General features: G+C 48.8%; 1 protein-coding gene across 1 annotated transcript; it reads left to right on the plus strand.

Annotated features, from left to right (window-relative positions):
- Positions 1-4,742: 4,742 nt before the first annotated feature.
- Positions 4,743-14,222, plus strand: LOC120739255. Its single transcript, XM_040040971.1, has 2 exons — positions 4,743-6,031; positions 12,366-14,222. Exon 2 carries the CDS (start codon positions 12,399-12,401, stop codon positions 14,220-14,222), a length of 1,824 nt encoding a protein of 607 aa, XP_039896905.1. The 5' UTR covers positions 4,743-6,031; positions 12,366-12,398.
- Positions 14,223-15,803: the final 1,581 nt, after the last annotated feature.

The following is a 15,803-nucleotide window of genomic DNA, read 5'->3' on the forward strand; positions in this document are numbered from 1 at the left end:
GAACCGATCGCACCCCAATAAGGGGCAACCCCATCTCTGAGAGATCGGAAGGAAGGTGGTTTCTGGGACAGCCCGTTGGTTGACGTCCGGGAGAGAGCGCCACTGTTGCGCGTGAGTGAGTCTGGCCCCAGAGAACAAAGAGGTTGGTTTACTTGTTTCAGCAGCGCTCCGACAAACAAAAAACTCACAACTTAACTAAACGACACCGTGAGCGGGTACAGGGGTAACATATGCGGTGTACGACATACAGGTAGCTTTGCATACTGCGGACCAGAGGGAGGAACCGGTACAGGGGACGGTGACCGCGCTGTCCTGTGTCACCTGTGGGCGGCCCAAGCCGAAAAAAAGGGGTCCCCCTTCCCTCTCTGACTTGGGGGCCTTTTGAACGACGAACGCCGATAGGCTCGGTATTGATTCAATCGGTTAATCGGTGAGAAATATCTTCCCCGACGGTTGACACGAGCTGGTCCCCCCCTGTTCTACTCCGAAGATGTCGGCTACGCGGCACTCCCCAGTCCAGCTTGGACTTTTCGTTCGTGTCTGCGATAAGTCCGCAGTTATGCACACAGTACTAGATTAAAAGTGGCCAGTACACAAGCGCAAACACGACGATAGGGTAGCGGTAATTGTGAAAATGTAGATAGCTGCGGCGCGTGTGGCGGGCTAACGAAACTGATACAAGGGTTCAAAAATACAGTTGACAAACGGACAGTTGGAGGAGGATTAAGGATGAAGAAGAGGGTCCTAACAGACCGGCTCATCCTATAAAAGGCCTGAGTGCGAAACAGAGAAAGACGCGACGAAGACCAGTCGACAACCAACCCAACCCCGAACAAAGAAATAAGGGAAATAAAAACAACAAAGCTGACAATGGGCGATAGGGACCAGGGGGGTAGTTGAGGGAGATATGAAGCTGGAAGGGTAAAAGGGATTGGGCCGAAGGCACATAGGGGGCAGAACCGGATTGGATGCTTAGCTCGACCTAAGGGACGGCGCCCACTCCGGCACGACGATTAACATTAGCAGGGACATCTAGACGGGACAGATATTTGGGGGTAGGAGCGACGACACAAGCAAATGTGGCTACGTGAGGGTGGGTGTCATCCCAGAGGTACCGATCTTGGTCTCTCTCAATTTCACTTCCCAGTACGCCACCAAAAACACAGAGAGGGATGAACGCGCATTGGCCGCACAGACATATGACCCGGCAACTGACGACCAGCTTGCGTGAATGAGCAAAATAGTCTCTGAGGTTACCGCAGTAAGGAAGGGCAAATGGCTTCGTCATACTGGGTCTAGGGTAGGAATCCTAGGCCCGGCAGCCTCCAACCAGACTCTCTGGAACAGGCCAGAGCTGAGATCGTAGCCAAGTGGGGTGACCTGGGGCCTACCACTGCTACAGATGAGGAGGACACCACCACGACAACTACACGGGGAGCCAAGAGGTTGTGTTATGAGACTGCAGCAGGACAACATTGAACTCCTTAGCGAGGTAACGCAGCCTAATGCTCAGAACACACAACCCGCCCCGATACAGACCGGCGCTGGTCGGGTGGTGACTGTTTCTGCGCAGGTGCACGCCCCGCCTGCACCATGCAAAACAGCCAAAACAACGACGGCGACGATGACGGACCACGTCGCGGGGGACTGGTCACCCTTCGGTGAGGAGCAACAGCAGCCGGAGAGAGAACCGACACCTTCCCCTCCTCTGGAGCCTTTGCAACCAACGGAGCCAAATCTGGAGACTCCGAAAGACCAGAGAGTGTGCAGACTCTTTGCCTCGCTCCAAGAGACAACATGCCAGAGACGTCCAAGTTCCCTCTCTGCCCAAACACTACAACCTGGCCAAGTGTCACACACTGAGGTGCTGGACCTCACGCAGGGGGAATCCACCCCCACTAAAGCAAGGCGCATTGGCGCTGTGAAGGTGTCTAAACCACAAACAGCTCCTCACCTGGGCCCACCTCGCAGCGGTTTAGACAGACTCAATTCCTGTGTGCAAACTCGGCTCCAGGTTCAGACAGCAGAAGGATCACCATCTTCTTCACCATCTCTTCCTTCTTCACCAACCTCACCGGGACAGCAGGTGCGGACCCCGACCAGACATCCCAACACATACAGGAAGCTGACAGACTGGCATCTACATATCAGGGACCCCTGCCTCATCGTCGGCGATTCTAATGTTAGTAAATTGCCTCCTTTTGCAGCCGACAGCCTGCAGATTGACAGTTTCCCGGGTGCCAAATGGTGGCATGCAGAATTCATCCTGCAGAAGGCCACTACTGACACTACAGTGACAAATCTGATCCTGTCCTTTGGCATTAATAACAGATCCCAGAGAGACAAAAATGTGCCTGTTCTGGAACTAAAAAGAGTCCTAAAGGCAGCCCGGGAGAAATTCCCTGAGGCAGACATTTATGTGCCTGAGGTTAATTTTTCTTCTACTCTTCCTCAGATCGAACAGGACACTTTGCTGTACATGAACACGTTCATTACAGGTTTGAAAGAGCACATTCCAGCTCTCACCCCAGACAGCTTCTCCACAGAAGATGATGACGTTCACTGGTCACATGAAACTGCAGAGGCAATGCTTCAACACTGGGAACAGTATGTAAATGGGGAGTCCCCACAAGCCTGAAATGTCGGGAGGGGTTAAGTGATTTACATGTTGTTGATGGTGTTATGAACTTGTCCAAAAAATTCCGTCCTTCCATTGCTCAGCGGACCCTACTGAATAGAGGCCTGACTTTTATCCCCACAAAAGGCTATAACAAAAATCTACAATTACAGTGTAAATATGACATTCAGCAGTACCATAGGAGGATCAAATTGGCTGCCTTTTATGGAGATAAAAATGAGACTCGATCTCAACCCTTCACTCCAAAATCATACTGGTCACCACCCAATGCTCAGCTTCCACCCCAAATTCTCAATTTGATCAAAACAGATAATGAATATTTCCAAAACCACTTTAATGTAGGACGAATTAAGTCCAATTTGACAGTAGAAGAGATTAAGGCCCTAACTGAATTGAAAGGAAACAAACAAATTATCATTAAACCAGCGGACAAAGGAAGCGCAGTCGTGATTTTGGATAGGGACCAGTATTTGGAGGAAGGCTACAGACAATTGAATGACAAAACATATTATTTGAAACTAAAAAAACCCATTTACCACGAAACAGTTCCATTGGTGGAAAAAATTATTAATAATTTGAACCAAAAGAAATTTATAAACCTAAAACAAAAGAACTATTTACTGGGCTCCGCTGAGCCAAGAGGAAGGCTTTTTTACATGCTGCCTAAGATCCACAAGGATCCGGCGAAATGGAGTGTCCCCTTTCAGGTGCCCCCAGGGCGACCAATCGTTTCAGACTGTGATAGTGAGACGTATTATACAGCTGAATACCTGGACTATTTCCTGACTCCTTTATCCACAAAACATGCAAGCTATATTAAAGATACATATGATTTTGTGGATAAAGTGAAGCAAATAGAAGTCCCCATTGATGCTTTTCTGTTTTCCATAGATATTGACAGCCTTTACACAAACATTGACATTGGTGAAGGCATTGACTCCATTAAGAGAGTCTTTCAAAGATACCCGGATAAGAAAAGGCCAGAAAAAGAATTACTACAACTTTTAGAAATAAACCTCACAAGGAACGATTTTGAATTCAATGGTGACTTCTATTTACAAATCAAGGGGACGGCTATGGGGAAAAAGTTTGCCCCAGCATATGCAAACATCTTCATGGCAGAGTGGGAAACTGCTGCACTAGATAAATGCATAAAGAAGCCACTGCATTATTATCGCTTTCTGGACGACATATGGGGTGTCTGGCAACATTCTGAGCAGGACTTTGAGATGTTTCTTAAAACTTTAAATGACCACAATGCTTCTATTAAGCTTAAATCAACCATCAGTAAGACCTCTATTGACTTTCTTGACACGACCACCTTTAAGGGCACAAATTTCATAAATGACCACAAATTGGACATAAGGGTATTCTTTAAACCCACAGACACTCACGCCCTATTATTTAAAACAAGCTTTCATCCCAAACACACATTTGCAGGTATTGTCAAATCCCAACTGCTAAGATTCCACAGAATCTGCACACAAAAATCTGATTTTGGAACTGCTGTCAAGACCCTATTCTCCGCTCTCTCCACTAGAGGGTACTGTTGGTCTTTCCTGAGGAGGTGCTTCAAATCATTTCTGCAGACAAAACCAATTGATGTTTCCCCTTTGCTTCCAGTGGTCATCACATATGCCCCTTGCACCTGCAAATTGGTCAGGGCTATTAAGAACAATTTCCAGAACCTGTCTCGAGATGTACAGACACTCCATAATCACAAAGTGATTGCTGCCTTCAGGAGGCATAAGAATCTGGGTGATCTCCTTATTAGAGCCCAAATCGCGCCTCTCTCTGTGCCTAGGCGAAGAGATCAAGGACAATTTTTCCAGCATCACAGGTTGGTGCGCAGCCACTCCAATGGCCAGGTTTTTATGTCATTGTGCAAAGGGACCCCGAAGTCCAAAAATTGTATATATTTGATTGCATGTAGGACATGTGGGATCCAGTATGTGGGGAGAAACTGGTAACACACTGCTCACCAGATTCACTCAACACAGGTACAACATCACACGGAAAAAGAACACTCACACTCACCTTGTCAAACACTTTTTATTGCATGGCTGGGATGCTGTCACAGCGACGGCCATTCAAATCAATTCAAGGTGGACAACACAACAGAGATGGAGAGCTGAGAGGATGTGGATTGCTAAACTGAATACAGTTTATCCACATGGCCTCAACGAAAAGGGTTTTAGGAGGTATTAATCCAACACCATGTAAATAGTTAATATTTCAATGTTTTTTTATGTGTGTACTTATGGACATTTGGTCACTGCACTTGGGGACCTCGGCTTCTTTCATGCCTCACGAGGGGAGCATCCTGGCCCTGAAACTGACCCTGACCCTAACCTCAGTGACCCCTATAATAATTTGGCCTCCTGCCCTAAACCTAACCACTTGCCACCCTGATTGGACACGAGGGTTGGTCATCCCCCACCCCTTGAGTGGACCCTAAACCTAACCTCTACACCCCTCCTCCCCCCACCTCTTTAACCGCATCTATGACATTCTGTTTGGAACTCCACTGGGGGGGTCCTGGACACCTGAGATGGGAGCAGGTATGGTCTGTGCATTGGAGCGCGGCCCCCTTCGGGGACCGTGCTCCCAACTTTGATTTCCCCTAACCGGCCCGTGCCGCCTGACCACCCGCTTGGGTTATTCTGGGACCCCTCACTGTGATGCCCTGTTGCAAAAATAGAAAAAAGACACATGTGACTGTATCACCTCAAATATGGACCATTACATCGTCTTGTACCAATTGTACACTGTATATATTACCTGTGACATTTCACTGTACTGGATGGACTGTTTGTATGCAAACGCCTCATGTTCTGGACTTTGTTGTGTGAGAAAATCGCTCCACAATGTTGATCTGTACAACAATATTATGGCTGAATGCAATTTACCCTCTGTGTTTTAAAGACTTAGTGCAGCCATGTTCCATACCTGTATTCATAGGTAAAAGTTTTTTTCAATATGACACCTGAACAGTCTGTCTTCCCGAGGTCCGTGAACGCAGCACCTGCGCGTGCGACAGTTTACGGCCCGGATGCCACAGCGTCTTTTTGAATTTCACTGTGGGGACCACTGATTGGCTGCTGAAACGCGGCCACCTTGAATGTTATGGGTAGTGTGGTCCAACCCACATACAGACTCTCGTAGACACTGTCCGTTACAAGCCAGCCTGAAGAAGGTTAATCTGGAACCGAAACGTCGCGACCTTGGCTTGTATTGTTTTTGTATATATATTTTTGTATATATTTTTTATAGTTTCTGTTTAATTGACTTTGAGCTTTAAATAAACGCTCACTTATCATAAAGTCAGTTGCACGAGTCATCCGTGGGCACAGCATCGCCTGGCATTATCTACACGGCCGGTTGAGACCAGAGGTGGTAGCTAAAGCCATCAGTGGAGGTACAACCATGCCCACATTCACAACGGATGACCAGTGGACCGTCGTTCGGCGGCGCAGAGACCGGAGAAGAGATCGCGGCTGGACAGCTGAGGGGTACGTACGCAGGTCCCCCCGCCGCAGCAGTTATCCATCTCGTACAGGTCGGATGACCTACGCGGCCGCCGTGAGAGGAGAACACCGCAGCGGTGAGCGACACTTCTTCCACGCACCACAACGGAGATGGGAGAGAGAACGGCCCGCGACAGACCGCTATGCAGCCGAGCAGGGGAGCCGGAGAGGAGAGCGCGGCTGGACAGCCGTGGAGGACACACGCAGACCGCCCCGACACAGCAGTTATCCATCTCGAGAGACTCGGAGAACCTACGCGGCGGTCGTGAGGGGAGAACACCGCAGCGGTGAGCGACGTCTCTTCCACACATCACAGCAGAGATGGGAGAGAGAACGGCCGCCGACAGACCGCTATGCGGCCGAACAGAGGAGCCGGGCAGGAGAACGCGGCTGGACGACCGTGGAGCACGCACGCAGACCGCCCCGACACAACAGTTACCCATCTCGAGAGACTCGGAGGGTTCGTACAGTGGCCGTGAGAGAGGAGCATCGCAGTGATGATCCAGATTTTTTCCACGCGCCACAACGACACCAGAGGGGACAGCGGCAGACAACAGGTCGCTTTGCAACCGGACCAGGGAACCGGACCGGACGGGACCGACGCCTTGAACGGAGACCAGCTCGGGACAATCGGTATGTGAGAAATACTCGAGTTGAACGAGCTGGTCCTCCTGTTCACAGAATATCGTCGGATGATCCAGACTTTTCTGCGAAAGTCCGCGTTATTCACAGACTGATTAAGGCCGTACATCACCTAAAGAATGTGACTAGTGACAATTATCCTCCTTCGCTAAATAAAATAGCACACGATCTAAAGACTGTCATTAAACCAGCAGTCCCCACCAAACAAACACAGACCAGGATTGAGGAGAATGCGAAAAATTGGGCCAGCACAACCATTATGATTCTCCGGCAACATTACACTCAGAGTGTTGAGGAGGAGATCAAATGTCTCTCTGAGTTTTCCAAACAGGATTGGGAGGGCCCATTCGAGATAGCCGCCTCCTGGGCTAGGAAGAATCTAGGCCGCCGCCTCCAACCAGACTCTCTGGAACAGGCCAGAGCTGAGATCGTAGCCAAGTGGGGTGACCTGGGGCCTACCACTGCTACAGATGAGGAGGACACCACCACGACAACTACACGGGAGCCAAGAGGTTGTGTTATGAGACTGCAGCAGGACAACATTGAACTCCTTAGCGAGGTAACGCAGCCTAATGCTCAGAACACACAACCCGCCCCGATACAGACCGGCGCTGGTCGGGTGGTGACTGTTTCTGCGCAGGTGCACGCCCCGCCTGCACCATGCAAAACATCCAAAACAACGACGGCGACGATGACGGACCACGTCGCGGGGGACTGGTCGCCCTTCGGTGAGGAGCAGCAGCAGCCGGAGAGAGAACCGACACCTTCCCCTCCTCTGGAGCCTTTGCAACCAACGGAGCCAAATCTGGAGACTCCGAAAGACCAGAGAGTGTACAGACTCTTTGCCTCGCTTCAAGAGACAACATGCCAGGGACGTCCAGGGTCCCTCTCTACCCAAACGCCACAGCCTGGTCAAGTGTCACGCACTGAGGTGCTGGACCTCACGCAGGGGGAATCCACCCCCACTAGGGCAAGGCGCATTGGCGCTGTGAAGGTGTCTAAACCACAGACAGCTTCTCACCTGGGCCCACCTCGCAGCGGTTTAGACAGACTCAACTCCTGTGTGCAAACTCGGCTCCAGGTTCAGACAGCAGAAGGATCACCATCTTCTTCACCATCTCTTCCTTCTTCACCAACCTCACCGGGACAGCAGGTGCGAACCCCGACCAGACATCCCAACACGTACAGGAAGCTAACAGACTGGCATCTACATGTCAGGGACCCCTGCCTCATCGTCGGCGATTCTAATGTTAGTAAAGTTGCCTCCTTTTGCAGCCGACAGCCTGCAGATTGACAGTTTCCCGGGTGCCAAATGGTGGCACGCAGAATTCATCCTGCAGAAGGCCACTACTGACACCACGGTGACAAATCTGATCCTGTCCTTTGGCATTAATAACAGGTCCCAGAGAGACAAAAATGTGCCTGTTCTGGAACTAAAAAGAGTCCTAAAGGCAGCCCGGGAGAAATTCCCTGAGGCAGACATTTATGTGCCTGAGGTTAATTTTTCTTCTACTCTTCCTCAGATCGAACAGGACACTTTGCTGTACATGAACACGTTCATTACAGGTTTGAAAGAGCACATTCCAGCTCTCACCCCAGACAGCTTCTCCACAGAAGATGATGACGTTCACTGGTCACATGAAACTGCAGAGGCAATGCTTCAACACTGGGAACAGTATGTAAATGGGGAGTCCCCACAAGCCTGAAATGTCGGGAGGGGTTAAGTGATTTACATGTTGTAGATGGTTTTATGAACTTGTCCAAGACGTTCCAGCCTTCCACTGCCCAGCGAACCCTACTAAATAGGGGCCTGACTTTTATCCCCACAAAAGGCTATAACAAAAATCTACAATTACAGTGTAATCGCAGGTCTGGTGATACGATTACAAAATCGATCACGACCTACTAGAGCGTCCTGGGCCACGTGCACTTATGGACACTCTTAGTTCGAACAGGTGTTCGTTACGGCCAAACTGTGATTAGCACAGAAGTCCAATAACAAAGCACCGCTCGGGTTCAGATCAGGGAGGCCGTCCTCCCAATCACGCCCCTCCAGGCCTAACTGTCGTTACCCACGTGAGCATTGGTCTCCAGCAGGACAACAGAGTCCCAGGTGGAGCACCTTCCAGCACCCCCCCACCCCAGGGACTCTAAGAAGGCTGGGTACTCCGAACTGCCACTCGGCTTATAAGCGCAGATGACAGTCAGGACCCGTTCCCCGACCCTAACGGTGTGTTCACACCGAACGCGATGGACGCGAATAAAACGCCCCAAACGCCCCTAATTTGACGCGTGTACATTCGCGTCTCAACGCGTGTCCAAGAAAAATCCACGCGCGTCAAAAATATATTTTGACGCGCGTGAACCGATTCAGCAGTACCATAGGAGGATCAAATTGGCTGCCTTTTATGGAGATAAAAATGAGACTCGATCTCAACCCTTCACTCCAAAATCATACTGGTCACCACCCAATGCTCAGCTTCCACCCCAAATTCTCAATTTGATCAAAACAGATAATGAATATTTTCAAAACCACTTTAATGTAGGACGAATTAAGTCCAATTTGACAGTAGAAGAGATTAAAGCCCTAACTGAATTGAAAGAAAACAAACAAATTATCATTAAACCAGCAGACAAAGGAAGCGCAGTCGTGATTTTGGATAGAGACCAGTATTTGGAGGAAGGCTACAGACAATTGAATGACAAAACATATTATTTGAAACTAAAAAAACCCATTTACCACGAAACAGTTCCACTGGTGGAAAAAATTATTAATAATTTGAACCAAAAGAAATTCATAAACGTAAAACAAAGGAACTATTTACTAGGGTCCGCTGAACCAAGGGGAAGGCTCTTCTACATGCTGCCGAAGATCCACAAGGATCCGGCGAAATGGAGTGTCCCCTTTCAGGTGCCCCCAGGGCGACCAATCGTTTCAGACTGTGATAGTGAGACGTATTATACAGCTGAATACCTGGACTATTTCCTGACTCCTTTATCCACAAAACATGCAAGCTATATTAAAGATACATATGATTTTGTGGATAAAGTGAAGCAAATAGAAGTCCCCATTGATGCTTTTCTGTTTTCCATAGATATTGACAGCCTTTACACAAACATTGACATTGGTGAAGGCATTGACTCCATTAAGAGAGTCTTTCAAAGATACCCGGATAAGAAAAGGCCAGAAAAAGAATTACTACAACTTTTAGAAATAAACCTCACAAGGAACGATTTTGAATTCAATGGTGACTTCTATTTACAAATCAAGGGGACGGCTATGGGGAAAAAGTTTGCCCCAGCATATGCAAACATCTTCATGGCAGAGTGGGAAACTGCTGCACTAGATAAGTGCACAAAGAAGCCACTGCATTATTACCGCTTTCTGGATGACATATGGGGTGTCTGGCAACATTCTGAGCAGGACTTTGAGATATTTCTTAAAACTTTAAATGACCACAATGCTTCTATTAAGCTCAAATCTACCATCAGTAAGACCTCTATTGATTTTCTGGACACGACCACCTTTAAGGGCACAAATTTCATAAAGGATAACAAATTGGACATAAAGGTATTCTTTAAGCCCACGGACACTCATGCCCTACTATTTAAAACAAGCTTTCATCCCAAACACACATTTGCAGGAATTGTCAAATCCCAACTGCTTAGATTCCATAGAATCTGCACACAAAAATCTGATTTTGGAACTGCTGTCAAGACCCTATTCTCTGCTCTCTCCACTAGAGGGTACCATTGGTCTTTCCTAAGGAGGTGCTTCAAATCATTTCTGCTGACAAAGCCAATTGATGTTTCCCCTTTACTTCCAGTGGTCATCACATATGCCCCTTGCACCTGCAAATTGGTCAGGGCTGTTAAGAACAATTTCCAGAACCTGTCTCGAGATGTACAGACACTCCATAATCACAAGGTGATTGCTGCCTTCAGGAGGCATAAGAATCTGGGTGATCTCCTTATTCGAGCCCAAATCGCGCCTCTCTCTATGCCTAGGCGGAGAGATCAAGGACAGTTTTTCCAGCATCACAGGTTGGTGCGCAGCCACTCCACTGGTCAAGTTTTTATGTCATTGTGCAAAGGGACCCCGAGGTCCAAAAATTGTGTGTATTTGATTGCATGTAGGAGATGTGGGATCCAGTATGTGGGGGAAACTGGTAACACACTGCTCACCAGATTCACTCAACACAGGTACAACATTACACGGAAAAAGAACACTCACACCCACCTGGTCAAACATTTTTTATTGCATGGCTGGGATTCTGTCACAGCGACGGTCATTCAGATCAATTCCAGGTGGACAACACAACAGAGATGGAGAGCTGAGAGGATGTGGATTGCTAAACTGAATACAGTTTATCCACATGGCCTCAACGAAAAGGGTTATAGGAGGTATTAATCTAACAACATGTATATAGTTAATGTTTCATTTTTGTTATGTGTGTATTTATGGACAATTTGTCACTGCACTTGGGACCTCGGCTCCTTTCATGTCTCACAGGGGAACATCCTGGCCCTGAAACTGACCCTGACCCTAACCTCAGTGACCCCTATAATAATTTGGCCTCCTGCCCTAAACCTAACCACTTGCCACTCTGATTGGACACGAGAGTTGGTCATCCCCCACCCCTTGTGTGGACCCTAAACCTAACCTCCACACCCCTCCTCCCCCCACCTCTCTAACTGCATCTATTACATTCCATTTGGAACTCCACTGGGGGGGTCCTGGACGCCTGAGATGGGAGCAGGTATGGTCTGTGCATTGGAGCACGGCCCCCTTCGGGGACCGTGCTCCCAACTTTGATTTCCCCTAACCGGCCCGTGCCGCCTGACCACCCGCTTGGGTTATTCTGGGACCCCTCACTGTGATGCCCTGTTGCAAAAATAGAAAAAAGACACATGACTGTATCACCTCAAATATGGACCATTACATCGCCTTGTACCAATTGTACTCTGTATATAATATTTGTGACATTTCACTGTACTGGATGGACTGCTTGTATGCAAACGCCTTATGATCTGGACTTCGTTGTGTGAGAAAATCTCTCCACAATATTGATCTGTACAACACTATTATGGCTGAATGCAATCTACCCTGTATGTTTTAAAGACTAATTGCAGCCATGTTTCACACCTGTGTTCATAGGTAAAAGTTTTTTTCAATATGACACTTGAACAGTCTGTCTTCCCGAGGTCCGTGAACGCAGCACCTGCGCGTGCGACCGTTTACGGCCCTGATGCCACAACGTCTTTTTGAATTTCACTGTGGGGACCACTGATTGGCTGCTGAAATGCGGCCACTTTGAATGTCATGAGTAGTGTGGTCCAACCCACATACAGACTTTCGTAGACGCTGTTCATTACAAGCCAGCCTGAAGAAGGTTAATCTGGAACCGAAACGTCGCGACTTTGGCTTGTATTGTTTTTGTATATATTTTTATATAGTTTCTGTTTATTTGAATTCGAGCAATAAATAAACGCTCATTTACCATAAAGTCGGTAGCACGAGTCATCCGTGGGCACAGCATTGCCTAACATTACCAGAGGTTGTAGCTAAAGCCATCAGTGGAGGTACAACCATGCCCACATTCACAACGGATGACCAGTGGACCGTCGTTCGGCGGCGCAGAGACCGGAGAAGAGATCGCGGCTGGGCAGCTGAGGGGTACGTACGCAGGTCCCCCCGCCGCAGCAGTTATCCATCTCGTACAGGTCGGATGACCTACGCGGCCGCCGTGAGAGGAGAACACCGCAGCGGTGAGCGACACTTCTTCCACGCACCACAACGGAGATGGGAGAGAGAACGGCCCGCGACAGACCGCTATGCAGCCGAGCAGGGGAGCCGGAGAGGAGAGCGCGGCTGGACAGCCGTGGAGGACACACGCAGACCGCCCCGACACAGCAGTTATCCATCTCGGGAGGCTCGGAGAACCTACGCGGCGGTCGTGAGGGGAGAACACCGCAGCGGTGAGCGACGTCTCTTCCACACATCACAGCAGAGATGGGAGAGAGAACGGCCGCCGACAGACCGCTATGCGGCCGAACAGAGGAGCCGGGCAGGAGAACGCGGCTGGACAACCGTGGAGCACGCACGCAGACCGCCCCGACACAACAGTTACCCATCTCGAGAGACTCGGAGGGTTCATGCAGCGGCCGTGAGAGAGGAGCATCGCAGTGATGATCCGGATTTTTTCCACGCGCCACAACGACACCAGAGGGGACAGCGGCAGATGACAGGTCGCTTTGCAACCGGACCAGGGAACCGGACCGGACGGGACCGACGCCTTGAACGGAGACCAGCTCGGGACAATCGGTATGTGAGAAACACTCGAGTTGAACGAGCTGGTCCTCCTGTTCACAGAATATCGTCGGATGATCCAGACTTTTCTGCGAAAGTCCGCGTTATTCACAGACTGATTAAGGCCGTACATCACCTAAAGAATGTGACTAGTGACAATTATCCTCCTTCGCTAAATAAAATAGCACACAATCTAAAGACTGTCATTAAACCAGCAGTCCCCACCAAACAAACACAGACCAGGATTGAGGAGAACGCGAAAAATTGGGCCAGCACAACCATTATGATTCTCCGGCAACATTACACTCAGAGTGTTGAGGAGGAGATCAAATGTCTCTCTGAGTTTTCCAAACAGGATTGGGAGGGCCCATTCGAGATAGCCGCCTCCTGGGCTAGGAAGAATCTAGGCCGCCGCCTCCAACCAGACTCTCTGGAACAGGCCAGAGCTGAGATCGTAGCCAAGTGGGGTGACCTGGGGCCTACCACTGCTACAGATGAGGAGGACACCACCACGACAACTACACGGGAGCCAAGAGGTTGTGTTATGAGACTGCAGCAGGACAACATTGAACTCCTTAGCGAGGTAACGCAGCCTAATGCTCAGAACACACAACCCGCCCCGATACAGACCGGCGCTGGTCGGGTGGTGACTGTTTCTGCGCAGGTGCACGCCCCGCCTGCACCATGCAAAACAGCCAAAACAACGACGGCGACGATGACGGACCACGTCGCGGGGGACTGGTCACCCTTCGGTGAGGAGCAACAGCAGCCGGAGAGAGAACCGACACCTTCCCCTCCTCTGGAGCCTTTGCAACCAACGGAGCCAAATCTGGAGACTCCGAAAGACCAGAGAGTGTGCAGACTCTTTGCCTCGCTCCAAGAGACAACATGCCAGAGACGTCCAAGTTCCCTCTCTGCCCAAACACTACAACCTGGCCAAGTGTCACACACTGAGGTGCTGGACCTCACGCAGGGGGAATCCACCCCCACTAAAGCAAGGCGCATTGGCGCTGTGAAGGTGTCTAAACCACAAACAGCTCCTCACCTGGGCCCACCTCGCAGCGGTTTAGACAGACTCAATCCTGTGTGCAAACTCGGCTTGTAGTAATTCTTTTTCTGGCCTTTTCTTATCCGGGTATCTTTGAAAGACTCTCTTAATGGAGTCAATGCCTTCACCAATGTCAATGTTTGTGTAAAGCTGTCATATCTATGGAAAACAGAAAAGCTCAATGGGGACTTCTATTTGCTTCACTTTATCCACATCATATGTATCTTTAATTAGCTTGCTGTTTGTTGGATAAAGGAGTCAGGAAATAGTCCAGGTATTCAGCTGTATAATACGTCTCACTATCACAGTCTTGAACGTTGGTCGCCCTGGGGGCACCTGAAAGGGGACACTCCATTTCGCCGGTCCTTGTGGTCTTAGGCAGCATGTAAAAAAGCCTTCCTCTTGGCTCAGCGGAGCCCAGTAAATAGTTCTTTTTGTTTTAGGTTTATAAATTTCTTTGGTTCAATTATTAATTTTTTCCACCAATGGAACTGTTTCGTGGTAATGGGTTTTTTAGTTTCAAATAATATGTTTTGTCTTCATTGTCTGTAGCCTTCCTCCAAATACTGGTCCCTATCCAAAATCACGACTGCGCTTCCTTTGTCTGCTGGTTTAATATATTTGTTTGTTTCCTTTCATTCAGTTGGGCTTAATCTCTTCTACTGTCAAATTGGACTTAATCTTCCTACATTAAAGTGGTTTTGGAAATATTCATTATCTGTTTTGATCAAATTGAGAATTTGGGGTGGAGCTGAGCCTTGGGTGGTGACCGTATGATTTTGGAGTGAAGGGTTGAGATCGAGTCTCATTTTTATCTCCATAAAAGGCAGCCAATTTGATCCTCCTATGTACTGCTGATGTCATATTTACACTGTAATTGTAGATTTTTGTTATAGCCTTTTGTGGGTAAAAGTCAGGCCTCTATTAGTAGGGTCCGCTGAGCAATGGAAGGACGGATTTTTTGGACAAGTTCATAACACCATCAACAACATGTAAATCACTTAACCCCTCCCGACATTTCAGGCTTGTGGGGACTCCCCATTTACATACTTCTCCCAGTGTTGAAGCATTGCCTCTGCAGTTTCATGTGACCAGTGAACGTCATCATCTTCTGTGGAGAAGCTGTCTGGGTGAGAGCTGGAATGTGCTCTTCAAACCTGTATGAACGTGTTCTGTACAGCAAAGTGTCCTTTCGATCTGAGGAAGGTAGAAGAAAAATTAACTCAGGCACATAAATGTCTGCCTCAGGGAATTTCTCCCGGGCTGCCTTTAGGACTCTTTTTAGTTCTAGAACAGGCACATTTTTGTCTCTCTGGGATCTGTTATTAATGCCAAAGGACAGGATCAGATTTGTCACCGTGGTGTCAGTAGTGGCCTTCTGCAGGATGAATTCTGCGTGCCACCATTTGGCACCCGGGAAACTGTCAATCTGCAGGCTGTCGGCTGCAAAAGGAGGCAACTTGCTGACATTAGAATCGCCGACGATGAGGCAGGGGTCCCTGACATGTAGATGCCAGTCTGTTAGCTTCCTGTACGTGTTGGGATGTCTGGTCGGGGTTCGCACCTGCTGTCCCGGTGAGTTGGTGAAGAAGGAAGAGATGGTGAGAAGATGGTGATCCTTCTTCTGTCTGAACCTGG

This window comes from Simochromis diagramma, unplaced genomic scaffold (genome assembly GCF_900408965.1).
Source record: "Simochromis diagramma unplaced genomic scaffold, fSimDia1.1 OVJJ01000296.1, whole genome shotgun sequence".
Lineage (NCBI taxonomy): Eukaryota > Metazoa > Chordata > Actinopteri > Cichliformes > Cichlidae > Simochromis > Simochromis diagramma.

What these genes read in the sequence shown, in the direction of transcription:
- LOC120739255 (XM_040040971.1), top strand. Translation starts at nt 12,399, where the DNA reads ATGCCCACATTCACAACGGATGACCAGTGGACCGTCGTTCGGCGGCGC.